Source organism: Aotus nancymaae, unplaced genomic scaffold (genome assembly GCF_030222135.1).
Source record: "Aotus nancymaae isolate 86718 unplaced genomic scaffold, 86718_ANA_hifiasm-v0.15.2.pri h1tg000057l, whole genome shotgun sequence".
In the NCBI taxonomy this organism is placed as follows: Eukaryota; Metazoa; Chordata; class Mammalia; order Primates; family Aotidae; genus Aotus; species Aotus nancymaae.
In genome coordinates, this window is record NW_026988471.1 from 10,918,255 (window position 1) to 10,937,225 (window position 18,971).

General features: G+C 45.2%; 1 protein-coding gene across 2 annotated transcripts in view; it reads left to right on the top strand.

Moving 5' to 3' along the window:
* Positions 1-18,971, top strand: part of LPIN1 (lipin 1) — a 153,249-nt gene that overhangs the window by 84,995 nt on the left and 49,283 nt on the right. The window contains exons 3-7 of one of the 2 annotated variants that reach the window (XM_012438849.3): positions 5,835-6,035; positions 8,054-8,149; positions 11,594-11,901; positions 15,334-15,459; positions 17,928-18,035. In XM_012438849.3, coding sequence (XP_012294272.2) covers positions 5,835-6,035; positions 8,054-8,149; positions 11,594-11,901; positions 15,334-15,459; positions 17,928-18,035 — 839 coding nt within the window. The remainder of the gene's footprint in view (positions 1-5,834; positions 6,036-8,053; positions 8,150-11,593; positions 11,902-15,333; positions 15,460-17,927; positions 18,036-18,971) is intronic. The other variant, XM_012438850.3, reaches the window with a different exon arrangement.

Sequence of the window (18,971 nt, forward strand, 5' to 3'; positions counted from 1 at the left end):
CGCATATCCTTGCCAACACTTGTTATATTCTGTTTTTTTTTTTTTAAATAGTAGCCATCTTAATAGATGTGAGGTGGTAGTATTCACCCTTTTAAAAACATTCAGTGGTTAGTTGTTAAGGCAGGCCCAAGTAACTTACACATCTAAACCCAGTATAGATGTTGAGTTCCTAGGAACAGACTGCCAGGTGGAGCCCATGACCCTGTCTGTCACTTGTTGAGAATTATTGAGAAGATTTCCTGCTTTCAAATCCAGGTATTTTCAGATTTGTAAAGAAGTTATTCAGTAGAGGGAAGAGCTAAAGATATCAAAGCAGCACTAATCTAAGCTAAAGCCACAGCTGGGGATATGAAAGCACCTTCTGATTATTTGTGGTAGGAAAATACTCCAGACCAATCCAGTGGGACGGTCACAGAGGAAATCGGAGTCTTGGCTCTGTCTCTGCCGTGGGGGGAGCTTTGCTAAGTCACTTCCTGTTTCTGGGCTTACTATTTAAACATGCGGTGGTTGGAACAATAACGAAGGATCCTTCCAGCTTTCAAGTTCTTGGATTCTGAGCAGTAACCTTGAGTTTGCTTACCAAAGAAGGGCAGGGATGCTTGTTCTTGAGAACAAGAGGGCAGAGCAACAAATTATTAAGAGTTGCTAAGAACTAAGGAGTGCAGCCTTTGCCTTGGAATGGTTAGAGGTGGAATTGGACCTTACAGGTCACCCAGGCCAACGTGCTCCCTTTACAGAGGGAGACTAGAATGCAGAGATGTGGCAATGCTATCCACTTACAAGTTTTCTCTTTCTTATAAGTGAAAAAATACTAACAGTAGTTCTTAGATGCACTGGCCTGGGTTTGGGGCCTTGCTGCTGGGGAGGTGGTCTCATCATTCGGTGACAGACATAGCTCACCTGCAAGAGTGATGAAGGCGAAGAGATGGGGGACATGAGAAGAGGCTTCACAGAATCAAAAGAGAGGTCTCTTCAAAATCCAAAGACCTGGGTTCCGGTCTGGTGAAACTGGGCATGTCAATCCAGAGAACCCCTCTTCACCAGCCCTGCGATCTTCATTGCACTTTGGCTGTCTTCTGGTTTTACCATCCAAAGGCTGCATTCCTACAGGGTGTTCTGAGAGTCAGCGTGAGATGATGTATATGAAAGAAATTGTACAAAGATGTTATCACATAGTTTTAGAGTTAGAGGGTTACCTCTCTTACCAAACATGTTAAAATCTAAGTTCAACATTGAAGGAATAAGAAGTATCAGGGTTACAAAGAATCATTTCTTGTATTGTACATCTTTTCAGGAACCATCCCACCGCACCTTTTTTGCATGAAGTTAAACCTGCACCACTAGCAAACTTAGAAAAATGTGTGTTTTGGGACTGGGCACGGTGGCTCACGCCTGTAATCTCAGCACTCTGGGAGGCCGAGGTGGGCGGATCATGAGATCAGGAGATCGAGACCAGCCTGGCCAACATGGTGAAACCCCACCTCTACTAAAAATACAAAAATTAGCCAGGCATGGTGGCACATGCCTGTAGTTCCAGCTACTTGGAAGGCTGAGGCAGAAGAATCAGTTGAACCCAGAAGGTGGAGGTTGCAGTGAGCTGAGATTACGCCACTGTACTCTAGCCTGGGCGACAGAGCGAGACTCTGGGCACTGGTGTTTACCCACAGGTGAAAGGAAGGCAGATGTGTGTCCTCTCTGAGGGTGTTTAGTAGGGCCCAGCTTGTTTCCTCAGTTGAGAGAGGAGGTGTATCAGTACTGAGAGCTTCATTTAAAATAGTGAAATGAACCCGCGAGGGCTTCGTGCATTCTTTTCTTTGTAGGCATCATTCATGGCTTTTGGTTCTCTGGCCTGTTCTAAGTTAGAATTAAATCAGCAGTTCTTACTGGCCCCTGCCTGCAGGGCATTTGACCACTTTTGAGCCTTATTTGCAAGTGGGTGTAGTGATCTCACTTTTACTTATTTCACAGGGGTTGTGGTAAGATTTGCAAAAGGTATATTTTGTTTTTTTAACTGGAATGACCAAGGCTTTATCCTTGGCCTTAAGAATGTAGCTTATAAGAGAACAAAGCATACGATTTCCTCTGCTCTCATACACACTCTGACACCAGATGTGTACGTGTCTCTTCTTCTCTAGCTCTCGGAGCACACCACCTGGGTGCCTGCAATTCAGTTCAATTCTGACACGTCTACCTGGAGTTAGCGTCAGATTCCACAGGGTAAGGGCTCAGCCCCACAAGCTGTCCCTCACTTCAGATGCCGGTCATGAGTCTGGGCCTCCTGTGCTTCTGCCTGACTGGCTATAAATTGGGGGTTCCCATGACCCCCTCCTTTGGTTCATTCCCTTGTGGATGGGCTCACAGAACTCGGGCAAACAGTTTCCCGATTGTCACTGGTTTATTTATTTATTTTTGAGATGGAGTTTCGCTCTTGTTGCCCAGGCTGGAGTACAATGGTGTGATCTCGGCTCACTGCAGTCTTCGCCTCCCAGGTTCAAGCGATTCTCCTGCTTAGCCTCCCGAGTAGGTGGGATTACAGGTACCTGCCACCACGCCCAGCTAATTTTTTGTATTTTTAGTAGAGACAGGGTTTCTCCATGTTGATCAGGCTGGTCTTGAACTCCTGACCTCAAGTGGTCTGCCCTCCTTGGCCTCCTAAAGTGCTGGGATTTCAGGCGTCAGCCACCGTGCCCAGCGTCACTGGTTTATTATGAAGGATACAACTCCAGGGCAGCCAGATGGAAGGGTGCACAGGGCAAGGAGATGGGGGAGGTGGTGGTGTTTCCATGCCCCCTCCAGCACCCCAGCCTCCCTTCACCAAGCTGGAAGCTCTCTGATCCCCTTTCTTTAGGGACCCTTTCTCTGGAGGCTTTATTACACAGGCGAGATTGATTAAATCATCTGCCATTGATTACACTTAATCTCTATCCCCTCTCTATCCCTGGAGGTTGTGGGTGGGGTGGGGGATGGGGAGTGGGGAGTGGCTGAAGGCGCCAACTCTCATCACTGGTTTGTTCCTCTGGCAGCTGGTCCATCCCCCCTCCTCTGATTAAACTTTCGTGTGGTTGAAGGGGGCTTATCATGAAGGACGAAAGACTCTTTCACCTTTATTGCTCTGGAGCTAAGGAGCTATTTCAGGAGCAGGGGAGGAAAACCAAATATCATTTTTAACAAAAGATATTCCTATCACTCTGATCACTTAGGAAATTATAAGGGGTTTAGGAGTTCTGGCTGGGGATCTGGGGATGAAGACCAATGTATATTTCCTATCATATCATAATACTACAGTGCCACTGAATGCTAGGGCAAGCTCCCAGAACCAGCCTGTCTACACAGCAGGTTTGTCGGCCACAGGTTCACACACATGGTGTTTGCTGGAATCTGTAGGTGACCTGCGGTGGGGGTGTTGACAGTGTGGTCACATGTGCCCTGGGGTAGTCGCCTTGAAGAATGGGAGCAGTATGGCCCAGGAGGAGGGGTGAGGTCTCAGGGTGGACTGGAAGTTACATCGTGCAAGCAAATCCTTCCTATTTGGGCGATATTTGCAACCACGTGGCTTCACGAGTCCACCAAAGCATCAAGTGAATAGAGAGGAGAGGAGAAGAGAGTCTAGGATTCAGCCTTGGAGTTTAAGTCAGAGCTGGAAAAGAAGAGGCCCCAGAGATGGGGTGACCACCGAGAGGTGCCATGTCCCTGAAGGGCCAGAGGAGGGTTGGTGATGTGGCACCATGAAGCTGAGCGAGGAGTGGAGAGAGGAGGACCGGAGGACTCCCAACTGCTATGACCCGGTCCAGGGATAAGACTCAAGTGCTGTGGCCCAGTCAGGACTGCCGGTTGGTACAGCAGGGCATGCCCTGGGCCAGTCAGGACTGCCGGTTGGCACAGCAGGGTACAATGACAGGGCAGAAGGATGGGAGTGGACAGCCAGGCAGAGTGGAGTGATGCAGGCAGGCGTGGACCTGCACCAGGGGGTCAGGGACCTGGAGCTATGAAAAGGAGGCCAGAGCACAGCGGCGGCTCGCACGGCAGCTGCCTTGAACCCGGAATATCTCTTGGCCTGTCCGTTTCCCTCTGTTTTTTCTGTCTCTACCTCCTTTCCAGGCCAGGAATCGTTTTTCTTCTAACCTTCCTGCTGTCAGGTTATTTTCTTGCCTGTCTTTATGTTTTTATTGTAATGCTTTTTTCTAAATCTTAGATCGAAGTATCATTTTGTTCTAGAATCTGATGGCTTCACACAGCAGAGCCTGCATCTCCTGGCATGGCCCCCACTCTCCATCCTTCCCTCCTGTACATTCTCTGTTCTGGGCACAGCTCCCTCTTCTAGTCTGGTGGTTTTAAGCTTCCATGCCTCTGCATGAACCTCTCGCTGCCCCGCAGTGCCCTGTCTGCCTTCTCATCTGACATCTGAGGGTGTCCCTGTCCTCCTCCAAGCCTGCCTCCAGCGCCAGCTCCTCTGTCATGCGCCTTCTTTCCTTGATCATAACTCCCTTGGTGTTTACTTAAGACAAATTCAGTGACACTGACATTTCAGTCTGTGTGTGTGTGTGTGTGTGTGTATATACATATTATATATATATACACATATGTGTATATATATGTGTATATATATATATAATGTATACATAGATATTTCGGTCTGTGTGTGTGTGTGTGTATATATACACATATTATATATATATGTGTATATATACACACACACACACACAGACCGAAATATCTATGTATACATATATACACAAACAGATACACACGGACTATATATATACACAGATACATACACATACACAGGGACTAAAATATATGTCAGCGTAGCTGACATACATTTATATATGTTGCATATATGGTCTTGCACTCTGGCTGGAGTGCAGTGGCACAATCTCAGCTCACTGCAACCTCCACCTCCTGGGTTCAAGTGATCCTCCCACCTCAGCCCCCCAAGTAGCTGGGACTACAGGCATGCACCAGCACGCCCAGCTAATTTTTGTGTTTTTAGTAGAGATGGGGTTTTGCCATGCTCAGGCTGATCTTGAACTCCTGGGCGGTAGCCATGCACCTACCTCCTTCTCCCAAAGTGCTGGGGTTACAGGCGTGAGCTACCGTGCCCTTACAGTGCCTTGTATATTACTTCTCTTTCCTTCATGAGCCTGTGAGCCCCTCCATGGGGCAGGGACTTCCTTTTTATCTCTGTTGTGGCACCAGGCCCTGTAGAGATGGCCTGAATGTTTGCTGAGTGGATTGCAGTTGACAACCGGCTGGCAGCCCAGAGTGCTGGTGTTCCCTGGAGCAGAGGAGAGAAGTCAGGCAGGCAGGCAAAGGCCATGTGGAAATTGTTACAAATAAAAATCATTCATTTCCCTTCTTCAGTAAAAATAGTCATTTGTTTTTCAACTAATATCATCAAACAGCTATTGTGATTGGCATAGTGGGGAATCCTAAGCGGTATGAAATAATCTCTTTCCTCTGCAATCTTGAGATTTAGTGTGCAAAACCTGTTCATCATGACAGAAGAAGGGACAGGTGGCAGGGTCCTAAGGATGATGTAAAAAGCTTCATGGGACCGCAGAGAGGACAGAGCCGGGGACAACTGATATTAGGTGTCGTGGGGTCAGGGCTGTCTGTGCTGGCCTTCGGAGAGTGGAGACTGGTGGGCCTGCTGTGGGAACTGGGGCAATGGGCTGTGATGGGCCGTGGGGCTGGGTGGAGCACATTCCAGAAACGAGATGAGCTGAAAGTCCAGTGTGTAATCCACGTTTTTGAAGTGGTGAGGAGTTCATTTTGATTGGCTCTTCCTCGGATTAATTGTGTGTCCGTGTGTATTTTGTTTGTCTGTTTTCCAGGTGCAGACCATGAATTACGTGGGGCAGTTAGCCGGCCAGGTGTTCGTCACCGTGAAGGAGCTCTACAAGGGGCTGAACCCCGCCACGCTGTCGGGGTGCATCGACATCATCGTCATCCGCCAGCCCAATGGAAACCTCCAGTGCTCCCCTTTCCATGTCCGCTTTGGGAAGATGGGGGTCCTACGCTCCCGAGAGAAAGTGGTGAGCTCACGGGGAGTGGGGACCTGGCGCCGGCCCTCCTTAGAGAATGCCCTTGCTCTCTGGTGGTGCCACCTGTCTCGAACTCCCAGATCCAGAGTTTTAGGTTTCCGTTGGAAATGGCCCAGTCATGGAACTGACAATGCCTAACTGAAATTATTCTAGTTAATGTCGCCGTGTAAATTAAAGTGTGGCTCACACCACTGTTTATTAAGCTCCTGTGTTCTGTGGGCCAGAAATTCAGGCAGAGCACAGCGGGGTGGTTTGTCTCTGCTCTCTGGGGCCTCAGCTGGAAAACTCAAAGGCGGAGGGCTGGAATCATCTGAACACTCATGCTCTGTGTGACTGGTGGTGGATTCTGGCTCTTGGCTGGCCTCTTCGCTGAGGCTCTTGGTCATACCACCTACCCATGGCCTCTCCATGTGGCCAGGACACTCCACGACATAGTGGCGGTGGTGAGGCAAGCATTTTGAGAGGGAGGAAGCCAGGCGGATGCTGGATCTTCTTATGGCCTAGACTTGGAAGCCACATCTGCTGTGCTCCACTGGTTGGGGCCGTCACAAGCCTGCCTGGGATCAAGGAGAGGAGAAATAGGGTTTTCTTGGTGACGTCAATGGAAGAAGGATGAGGTTCATAAATGTGGAGAGGAGAACTAGGTTGCAGCCTGCAGGGTGGCCAGTTCTGACAGGCTGGTAAGGGTCGCCTCCGGCCGGAAGCAGGACACAGAGGCTTTGAGGGAGGTGCGAAGAGACCAGGGATTTGCGCTGTCTGGGGCCACAGACTCTTCGTATTTAATAAGCCACAGGAGGAGTCATGAGTGTTCAGGAGAGGAAAACAAGTACATGTGCACTGCGCTTCATGCCTCTCCATGGGACCCACGTTCAAAATGCGGCGGCGCCAGCACCAGCTGAGGGTGGAGTTTTCTGGTGTCTGACGTCAAAGGGTGGAGCAGAGGAAAGGAAAACCCTCAGGGCACTTCCTCCCTTGACAGGCCAGGACCAATTCCTGGGCTCTTATCAGGCAAAAAAAAGGCAGTGCACAGTCTTTTAAAAGGGCTGGTTTCTGTTTGGCCCTTGGGGAAGAAAGCATCACTGCAGTTAGTGAGGTGGGGTAAGAGGAAGCCTGGCCCACCTCCCATTCCATCATGGCCTGGAACTCAGTTCTCAAGGTTTCTCTGGCATCTCCTTGGCCAAGAGGGGGTCCGTTCGGTCGGTTGGGAACTCAGGATTTTATTTCTAGTTTATGTTCAGGAGTGGCAAAGGTTCTAGAAGAGCAGGTAGGGCCGGGATCTTGATGTGTGGCCTGTTTTAGAAAAGACAATCTGCCACAGAAATGGAAAGACAGAAATCCTTACGAATAGACATTTCACACCCCCACCTGAGGTGGAATTTGGGATGATGTCTCATGATTGGTCCTTTGAGTTGAGTGGAAGCTCTTCATTGAGAACGTTTGAAGGATCCCAGCCAATAGGTGACGACTTTTCCAGGGTGTAATTTCTAATGTCTGGGGCAGGGGAAGCTTTGACTGCAGCTTGAACTCTCACCAGCTGCGTGACCTCTTGTCTGGCCTCAGCTCCTCAGCCAAAAAAAAAAGAGGAGCTGCACCAGGTGGTCCTGGAGGAACCTTTCCATTAGGTTGGTGCAAAAGTAATTGTGGGTTTTGCCATTTTCTTTTTGTCCACTATTTTTAGTAATAAAAAATAATGGCAAAAACCTCAATTATTTTTAGTAATTAGTAATTTAGCAATTAGCAATTACGGTTGGCAAAAACCGCCGTTGTTTTTGCACCAACCTACTGTTCTGGGTTCTGTCTTTCCTGGTCAGGGGCCTGCCCTCCCGAACCCAGAACTCCTCCAGTGCTCAAGTGACAGTTCACTTGGATGGGACCGCCTGGCTGAGACTGGGAGACTGCGGCACTTCAGAGCCTATGCGATGACTGTATCCGCAGAGACTTGGCCGTCCCCTGGGGTCTCCTGTTCTGGTGAAGGCAGCTCATTCTTTTCTTAACTGTTTTCCCCTCAGGTTGACATAGAAATCAATGGGGAATCTGTGGATTTGCACATGAAATTGGGAGATAACGGAGAAGCATTTTTTGTTCAAGAAACAGATAATGATCAGGTAAAGAGGGCTGGGTGGTCAGTGTGACTTCCTACTTTTGAGCTTTGAGCAATGCTTATCTGGAGACACGGCAGAAGTTTGTGCAAACTGGCTGTGTGGCCCTGGCTGTGTGGACCTAGTGGCACTAGGGATTTGAGCACGGTGGCCTGGGGGTGTGCCGAGTCCACACAGACTCATGGCTCCGCTGGCTGGCTTCAGTTTGCTGACTGCATCCCAGGAGACAGAGACATGGACCCGGACCACTGTCAGAGGTGTGCACATTACACCCCTGTGTCAAATCTCAAATAGCCAATGTCCTTTTATTTAGGGAGTGGCTGAATCACTTTTTAAAAAAATTATTTAAAACATTTTATTAGCTTTATTGAGATTTATTTCACATATACACAATTTACCCATTTCAAGTGTACATGTAGTAGTTTTAGTATATTTAGAGACAGGTGCAGCTATCACCACTGTCAATTTTTGAACATTTTTATCACCCCAAAAAGAACACCATACCCGGACCGGGCACGGTGGCTCACGCCTGTAATCCCAGTACTTTGGGAGGCCGAGGCAGGTGGATCATGAGGTCAAGAGATCAAGACCATCCTGGTCAACATGGTGAAACCCCGTCTCTACTAAAAATACAAAAAATTAGCTGAGCACGGTGGCGCGTGCCTGTAATCCCAGCTACTCAGGAGGCTGAGGCAGGAGAATTGCCTGAACCCAGGAGGCAGAGGTTGCGGTGAGCTGAGATCGCGCCATTGCACTCCAGCCTGGGTAACAAGAGCGAAACTCCATCTCAAAAAAAAAGAAACACCATACCCTTTAGATACCACCTCCCCTATATTCTACCCTCAACCCCTGAGCCTAAGCTGACACCAATCTTTCTCTCTCTATAGATTTCTCTATTCTGAACTTTGGAATGGAATCATAGTATCCGGTCTTTTGTGCCTGATTTTTTTGACTAATGTTTCAAGGTTCATCCAGGTTTTAGTATGTATTAATGCTTTATTCCTTTATATGGCCAAATAGTATTCCATTGTATCAATAACCATGTCTGTTCATCAGTTCCGTCCATCATTACAAACAACTTGGGTGGTTTCCACCTTTTAGCTGTTGTAAATAATGCGGCTGTGAACATTTGTGTACAAGCTTTTGTGTGGACACACGCATTTGATTTTTCTTGGTTACATACCTAGGAATGTCATTGCTGGGTCATGCAGTAACCTTACATTTAACATTTGAGGAACTGCCAGACTGTTTTACAAAGCAGCTGTACCATTTTATGTTCCCACCAGCAGTGGTCACAGAATTCTGATTTGTCTACATCTTTGCCAGTTCTTTTCTGATTTTGTGATCCTAGTCATTCTAGCGGGTGTGAAGTGGTATCTTTTTATGCCTATGATTTGCATTTTCCTAATAACTAGCGATGTTGGGCATCTTTTTATGTGCTTCTTGGCCATTTCTCTGTCTTCTTTGGAGAAATGTCTATTCAGATCCTTTGCTGGTTTTCTGGGGGGTTGTTTGTCTTTTTTGTTACTGCCTTGTGTGCCTTCATTATATCAGGTGTATGATTTGTAAATATTTTCTCCCATTGGGTGGGTTCTCTTTTTCTTGATGGTGTCCTTTGCAGCACAAAAGTTTTCAGTTTTAATGAAGTCTAATTTGTTTTTGTTTTTAAAGTTTGTGTCTACCTTCTAATGCATTCTGTTTTTTCTTTTGTTGCTCATGCTTTTGGTGTCATATACATGTAACAGTCCTTTGCCAAATCCAAGGTCATGATTTATGGTTACGTTTTCTACTAAGACAAACCACTTATTTAACTCTTTTGTTCACTGATAATGAAGCAGCTTAAAGGGAACTGATGTAGGGAATCCTGAATGAAAGTGACTTAAACTAGTTCCTTTCCGGGAAGACAGCTGTGATGAAAATGGAACAGCTCTTTATAGCTAAAGTGTCCATAATTGCAGCTTTGGGACAGAACAGCCCAGACACTGCCTCCATCCTGCCCGCCCAGAAGGGTGGCACCTGGGGAGGATCCAGCATCTTCCCTTCCATGTTCTAGAACAACCCTGTGGCCACTGGGGATCCCTGCCCACTTGCTCCTCACCTCTCTTAGATGGGAAGGCTCCGAAAATGCTAATTGCTTCTTAATGGTCTCTGACAGAAACTCTTTCCATTGCATGTGGACATCTGCAGTTTTAATTTCCATTTGTACCTGGCTTTAGACAGATTTTCGGCTGTTGGAGCTAAGGAAGCATTTTGGGCCAGCATTCGGCGGGACCTGTGTGGGGCCTGCTTGCTGGTCTTGCTGGTCTGATGGGGTGCCTGTGGGTGGGGTGGGGCCTTGATGGCTGGAGTATATTCAGCTCCATACAGATGCCTCTTAGGACCCCTGGAGGCCGCTGGAAGCTGGGGATTCCTTGGTCGTCAGCACTGCTTGGTGCTGCATGTGCCTACACGGGTCTGCCTGGCCGCCCATTCCCTTCCAGACTGTGGACAGCAGGGGCCCTTCTCTGCTCTTGAGAATCTGTGCTGCTTCTCTTGTTGGTCCAGTCCAGCAGCGGGTGAGATGACCTCTCACTCCCATTCAGCCTCAGCTGCGTGTCTTAGGTGTGGACGTTATATTTCAGCATGTCTGATGCTCTCCAAACCTACCCAAATGATTAGCAGCACATTTTTATTTATCCCCTGTGTTTTATGGATATTCTTATTGTTAACAAGTCTCTCATACAAAATGAGTCATTCATTAATCAAATGATTACTAGAATTATATAAAAAGTGCTGAATCATTACAAACAACTACTAAATTGACAGGTTGTGTTTTTTCCTCTTAAAGAGAGGGTCCGTATCTACTTCCTTGACGTCCACGTACCTGCCTGGGCCCTGGTGCAGGCAGGCTCTTAGGCAAGGCTGTCAGTTGTTTTATGTGTTTTTGGTTTTTAGATGATTATTATCTTATTGCAGTGCATAGAAAAAACACACAATACACATTCTCTCTCTTTCTCTGTCTCACACCCACCCACACATGCATGCCCACACCTACACAGAAGGGCAAGAGTGCATCCAATGCCCAGCATGATATGGTGACTCAAAGCCCATTTTTTTTCTCTGTGCTCTGCATATTTCAGCCAAAGTTGAATTTTGGGGGCTTGAAATCACTGAGAATTACTTCCCATTGTTAAAATTATATAAACGCAGAATTGAGTGCAGAGTGGCATTCAGTACATTGTTGGCTTTCTGATCTTCTACCAGATTGGGCAGCCACATCTCCAGGTCACCGTGGCTGTGGTGTCTAGCCGGGCCACCTGCTGCGGCCCTCCACATCTCCAGGTCACCGTGGCTGCGGCCCTCCCCAGGAGGTGCTTGGCCTCTGAAATTAACCTGGAGGTCTCTGGCAAGGCCCTGTTCCTTGCACTCGAATTAACGAGGTTCTTTTTAGAAAATGTGTTCTTTTCTTAGGAAGTCATCCCCATGCACCTGGCCACCTCCCCCATCCTCTCAGAAGGAGCTTCGAGAATGGAATGCCAGCTGAAAAGGAGCGCTGTGGACAGGATGAGAGGCCTGGACGCCAGCACGCCAGCCCAGGTGACAGCTCCCAGTGAGACGCCGTCAAGCGGCTCAGTAGTAAAGAAGAGAAGAAAAAGGAGGAGAAAGTCGCAGCTGGATAGCCTGAAGAGAGATGACGACATGAACACGTCTGAGGACGAGGACATGTTCCCCATCGAGATGAGCTCGGACAAGGCCACGGAGCTGCTGGACGGCAGCAGGTGACAGCTGTCCGGGGTGGAGGGGCTGCGCCAGAATCAGATGGTTAACTGTTCAAGATGGTTTTTATAAATTTTTTCTCCCAGAATTTCTTATTCTTTTACATGTTTTAGACCAGTGGTCCCCAACCTTTTTGGCACTAGGGACCAGTTTTATGGAAGATAATGTTTCCATGGACTGGGGGTGGATGGTTTTAGGATGATTCAAGTGCATTCCATTTATAGAGCACTTTATTTCCATTACTGTCATATCAATATGTATATAATGAAATAATTATGCATTGAGCTTGTTTTCCTGCAAGTAGGCAGTTGCATCTGGGGGTGATGGGAGACAGTGACAGATCATCAGGCGTTAGATTCTCATAATTCGTGTGCAACCTAGATCCCTCGCACGCACCGTTTGCAATAGTGTTCGCGCCCCTATGAGTATCTAGTGCTGCCTCTGACCTGGCAGGAGGAGGAGCTTAGGCAGTAATGTAAGGGATGGGGAGTGACCAAACACAGGTAAAGCTTTGCCAGCTTGCCCGCGGCTCACCTCCTGCTATGCGGCCCAGGTTCTCACAGGGGCAAGGGCCCCAGGGTTTGCGGACCCCTATTTTAGACTGATTTTGGAAACATGTGGACCCAATCCTAGAGTGGCATAAAGATTTGCTGTGCTGTGGCCAAGAGACGGTTGGTGATGCCAAACCTCCTTGGCTGATCACTTCAGCAGCCTGGGACGGAGTCAGGAAAAGGAACTCAGCAAGTGAATAGTTCATGACCAAGCCCATTTTCTCGGAACCTATTTATTCTTATTTGAGCACCAACTATGTACAGTTGGGCTGATTTATAGACAAGGGCTGATCTCAGGCTCAAAAGTGAATGAAGAAAATGCTGTTTTCTCTGTAAGCAATCTTTTTCCTTTTCAAGTTTGAGGTAGGTCCTAAGTTTGATGGAAATTTTGTTTTCTTTTTCTTTGCTTTTAACAGTGTAGTCAAATTCTGTTTGTGTGTATTACTATGTTGATGAAAAATGCCAGTTTTAAAAGATAAAATTCATTTTGAAAGGATGTTTGATGTTTCAGATTTTTATATAATTCAGTGTAATTTTTGATCATTGTTTTTATATTTTGGTAACATAAAGAGGGGATAAGAAACATCAGCAGTATTGTCCTGTGTCATCATTTGGAGCAAAACATATTTTTTTCTTGGTGAAAAATAAATGTCAACTGGCAACGAATATTGCTTTTCCAAACTATAGTCTCTAACGTGTGACAGGCTCAGAAACCAGGGTCGTTGGGCTTCTTATAATTGCCTTCCCTGCATGGCTTTTAAGTCCAAAATATAGTGATAGGTATTCCAGGTAATATCAACATGCAGACAGATGGCCTCTGCATGACTGAAATTGTGAATTGTAAGCGGCCAGGCACGGTGGCTCACACCTGTAATCCCAGCACTTTGGGAGGCTGAGGCAGGTAGATCACAAGGTCAGGAGTTCAAGACCAACCTGGCCAAGATGGTGAAACCCCATCTCTACTAAAAATGCAAAAATTATCTGGGTATGGTGGCGGGCCCCTGTAATCCCAGCTACTTGGGAGGCTGAGGCAGAGAATTGGTTGAACCTGGGAGACGAGGATTGCAGTGAGCCAAGATCGTGCTACTGCACTCCAGCCTGGGCGACAAGAGTGAAACTCCATCTCAAAAAAAAAAAAAAAAAAAGGAAATTGTGGATTGTATTTAGTAGTGAATGTGCTTATACTTAAAACAAGGTTGTCTGTAGTTACTCTGCAATCATGAGGCATGTTTGGTTGATGCCATTTCTTTCTTTTTTTTTTTCATTGTACTTTAGGTTCTGGGGTACATTGCAGATCATGCAGGGTTGCTGCATAGGTACATACATAACAAGGTGGTTTGCTGCCTCCATTCCCCCTTCATCTATATTTGGCGTTTCTCCCCACATTATTCCTCCCCATCCCCCACTGTCCCTCCTCCAATCCCCCCCAACTGACCCCAGTGTGTGATGCTCCTCTCCCTGAGTCCGTGTGTTCTCATTCTTCAACACCTGCCTATAAGTGAGAACATGCAGTGTTAGGTTTTCTGTTCTTGTGTCAGTTTGCTGAGAATGATGGTTTCCAGATTCATCCAAGTCCCTACAAAGGACATGAACTCATCATTTTTTATGGCTGTGTAGTATTCCATGGTGTATATGTGCCATATTTTGTTTGTCCAGTCTATCATTGATAGGCATTTGGGTTGGTTCCAGGTCTTTGCTGTTGTACACAGGGCTGCAATAAATATACGTGTGCATGTGTCTTTATAGTAGAATTATTTATAGTTCTTTGGGTATATACCCAGTAATGGGATTGCTGGGTCAAATGGAATTTCTATTTCTAGGTCCTTGAGGAATTGCCACACTGTCTTCCACTATGGTTGAACTAATTTACACTCCCACCAACAGTGTAAGAGTGTTCCTATTTCTCCACATCCTCTCCAGCATCTGTTGTCTCCAGATTTTTAATGATTGCCATTCTAACTGATGTGAGATGATACCTCAATGTTGTTTTGATTTGCATTTCTCTAATGACCAGTGATGATGAGCATTTTTTCATATGTTTGTTGGCCTCATATGTATTCTTTTGAGAAATGTCTGTTCATATACTTTGCCCACTTTTGAATGGGTTTGTTTGTTTTTTTCTTGTATATCTGTTTTAGTTCTTTGTAGATTCTGGATATTAGCCCTTTGTCAGATGGGTAGATTGCAAAAATTTGTTCCCATTCTGTTGGTTGCTGGTTCACTCTAATGATGGTTTCTTTTGCTGTACTGAAGATCTGAAGTTGAATTAGATTCCATTTGTCTATCTTGGCTTTAACTCTACATGAATTAAAGATTTAAACATAAGACCTAACAGCATAAAAACCCTAGAAGAAAACTTAGGCAAAACCATCTATGACATAGGCATAGGCAAAGACTTCATGACTAAAACACCAAAAACAATGGCAACAAAAAGCCATTTATTTCTTCTGCTAGATGAAACGTGATCGGCAGATGGTCATTGAGTTATTTGGAAGCTCTGCCTGTACCTGGCAGGGGTTTTATACCACCTGGGGGCCAGTTTGGGGCTGCTCTACCTCCCAGGCTTTTGGAACGTGACCGTTCAGGGCAGCAGGAGGTGCTGCGATGGGAGGAACCAGCAGTGTGATGACCGTGTGCGTGTCTGAGTCTGAATGTGGGAACAAAATCATTTTACATTTGTAATTTGGCCAAAGCGTTAGCACATAGACACATTTATGGATGCCGGTACCTCACTTTTTCCCCCTCCACTGCCTGGATCAGGTCTGGGTATTTAAAGAGATCATGTTAATTGCCAAGCACTTAGAGCTAATCAAGAAAAAATTGGAACTTGATTATGAATCTATCATTAATAATTATTTGATTTTATCTCTTTTTTCCTTCCAGAACTCTTCCTAATGATATACCTCCATTCCAAGATGATATTCCCAAGGAAAACCTCTCTCCGGCTGTGACTTACCCTCAGTCAGCCTCATACCCTAATTCAGATAGAGAGTGGTCACCCACTCCCAGGTAAGCTGTTCCCCGAGCCCAGTCCAAAGGCTTAGAAGCCAGTGATAGGAAGCAATTCTAAGAAAAGAATGAAATGGGAATTAAAAATGAAAATAGTTAGGACCAGGAAAAATGCAGCGTAGAGTTGGGGGTAGAGATGAGGATTAAAAACAGAACGTGTTCAGATCATACACTTGCATCTGGTGTCAGAATCTATCTGCAGATATGACTCTTAGCTCCCTGGAGGTGAACTTGAAAGGGAAAACATGTAAATTACATAATGCTAATTGGTAATGGGAGAAAACACAGTGGCAGAGCCTTTCTTGATACTTAGCCCTAAGTAAAATTCAAAAACAGAGACATTGCTTCAGGAACTGCTGCAGTCTTTCAGGGCTATTAGGATGATGCCTCCGGCCACACTTAATCCATTCTGCCAAATTCAAGAATATTCATTTCCCTGAAATGAACTCACAGATTGCCCTAGAGGAGAACTAGGAGAACTTGGAGAACTAGAGCTGCTCAGCGTGGAGATGCCATCCTGGAGATGCTATCCTGAAGACCCCAGAGATGTTTAGATCAGTGAAACCTGTGGGAATAGTGAGCCCCCTGTAGTTTTCAAAGGCCTGGGGAAGGAGGGTAGATCTAAATCCTGTGTTCTCAATACAGGAAAGAATATAACCCACCACTGGGATGAAAATTCATTCTCCAGTGGCAACAGAATCTTAGACATTCTAATGGTTTGTGATCTCTAAGCGGCCACAGCATTAAAATCTCACAGTAGGTGGAGTTGGGCTATTAATCTCTCAGAATGCTCGGGGATGTGGTGATAATGAAAAAGAGATTGAGAAACACTGATCTAAATGCCAGTGGTATCCTTGAATTATTCATACACCGCATGCTTTAGATTGGCTTCTGGTTCGCAGTGAAAGTGTGTGAGCCCTCAGAAACTCTGGGTTCCTACCTAAAGCCAGTCTCATCAAAACGCCAACCCTGGTTCCAGTTTGATCAGGGTAACCGTGTGAATTAGCCAGCAGCAGTCACCAGTGTGTGCTGACATGGAGCTTGGAGAGAAAATAGGTATGTCTCACGCCTGGTTTCTAGCTAATGCTGATATCTTAGGTTAGTCCAGCAGGCCAGGCTGAGCCCATGGCAAAGTCCCTACATGGAGGTCGGCCTGCATCAGAGCCTAGGTCTGTCCAGTAGAAATGTAATAATTAGCTCCATATGTAATTTTAAGATTTCTAGTAGTCCTATTTTTTTTTTTTTGAGACAGAGTCTCACTCTGTTGCCCAGGCTGGAGTGCAGTGGCGCCATCTTAGCTCACTGCAACCTCTACCTCTTGGGTTCAAGCGATTCTCTTGACTCAGCTTCCTGAGTAGCTGGGATTACAGGTGCACACCACCACGCCTGGCTAATTTTTGTATTTTGGAAGAGTTGGGGTTTCACCATGTTGGTCAGGCTGGTCTCGAACTCCTGACCTCATGATACGCCCGCCTTTGACTCCCAAAGTGCTGGGATTATGGGCTTGAGCCACTGCACCCAGCTACCTTATTTTAAAAAAGTTGAAAAAAAAAAAAGAAATTAATTTTAAAGCTATATTTCATTTGACTACAGTATATTCAAAATATCATTTCAACAAGCAATCGATTTTAAAGAATTACGAATGAGATACTTCACATTTCTGTTTTCATACCAAGTCTTTAAAATCCATTATGTATTTCACATGTGCAGAACATCCCAATTTGGAGCAGCCATGTTTCAGGTGCTTGGGAGCCACCTGTAGCTGGTGGCTTATTATATTGCACAGTGCAGATATAACACCTTTCTAGATTCTCATTCTTTCTCTAGGTCTGTGGCGATAAACCCTAGGAGAGAAACATAGTGGTTTAGGAGGAAAATAATGTAGGATATTTAGAAGCCAATAATAGATTAAAAAATCTGTTCAAGCACTGCATGTTAATTTTAAGGATTTAAAAGAAACACTAAACACAGCTCTGAGCATGTTTAATGTTCAAAACATCTTTAATGTTTGGCTTCATTATTACAGAATAATGACGGAGTCAGGTTATGTAGATCTGACCATCACCAAATGGAATGACAAATTAGGATAAATAGCTACATTTCCATACTTGGAATTATGTATTTTCTGTGAAGAGACAATTGACAGCACACACGATCGAATTTTTGGATTATGTAGTTTGATTAAGCATGAAAGTGTAACCAGAGACGATCCATCTTACACATGGGTGAAACAGGAACTGAAAAAGATAATTTTACAGTTTCCTGTTTTTGCGTCTCAGAAAATTCCCACCGATTTCTTAGCAATTTCAACATCCGGGGCTCTGCCGTTGTCAGATGCCTGAGTGTCTTCATTTTCTTACAAGTGTCATTGTTGAGAGTAGTCAAATAATTTGTATACAAATCTTACTTGATGTAATTGACCTCTGATTTTATCTTTCTTTTAATGTGTATCACGTGGTGGTGTCCAGTAGCCTGATAGATTGCAAAAGGACTGCCCCTCTTCCTGCAGTTGCGGCCGGGGGCGGTCTGTCTAGTTCTTGCCCTCCAGAGTCTTCCCTGTTCCATCCTGCGGAAAGGTAGAGGAGTGATTTTCCCCATTGGCATATATGCAATAATGAAAAATTGATCTAACTTTTATTATAAGTCTGTTTTACCTTTAACCAAATTACTTATGAAGAAAATACCTGTAGATGATATGAAGTGAACATTTTGATCTAACTCTTACGAATCGATTTCACTAACCAAATTACTTATGAAAAACTGTGTGTATAGATTACTCTTTTCATTATAAGCATTTGTAGATGATCAGAATTTTTTTTTTAATTTCTAAATTTGACTCTCTGGAAATTATGGTTCAGCATATAATTTTACCTAATTCTCTGGAGTGCTTTGAAAAATAGAACAGTGAAATATAGCTTGGGAATACGATCTTCTGCTTTCTCTCTAGGGTTGTTTGACAAATAAGTTTACAAGATATTTTTGGGATACCACTTTAATTAATTATACATATTTAAGTAGTTTATTGGGCCGTCTGAATAATGGAGGCAGACGGGTTCTACAGCATTTCTAGAACAGAATCTCTGAGAATGGCATGGGCTGGATCTCAGGTTTAGGATCAAAGATTGAGGTTTTCATTCAATGCTGTCATCTCAGATTTCTGCCTTCGTTCCCTCCGTTTTGACCTACCTACCTTGTGGACTTCCATGGTTTACTCTATCAACCTTAGCAAATGAAGCTAAGATTAATTTGTACGTGGAATAACTTTTTTCTTTTTGATTTAAGAACCAAACCTCAGGAGGTACTTCATTCAGAGGCTGCATTTGCAGAAAAAAGTCTGATTAAAATGAGGAAAACAAAGTCATAAACAATTATAACTAGCCTTATTGGGACTGGCAAAAATACTGAAAACTTTAATAAGGCTAATAAATACCTTATTTGTGAACATCAGTCATCGACCTTGTAAGCTTTTTTGAACAACCCTTGATCTTAAAATAATAAGATTTGATAACGGA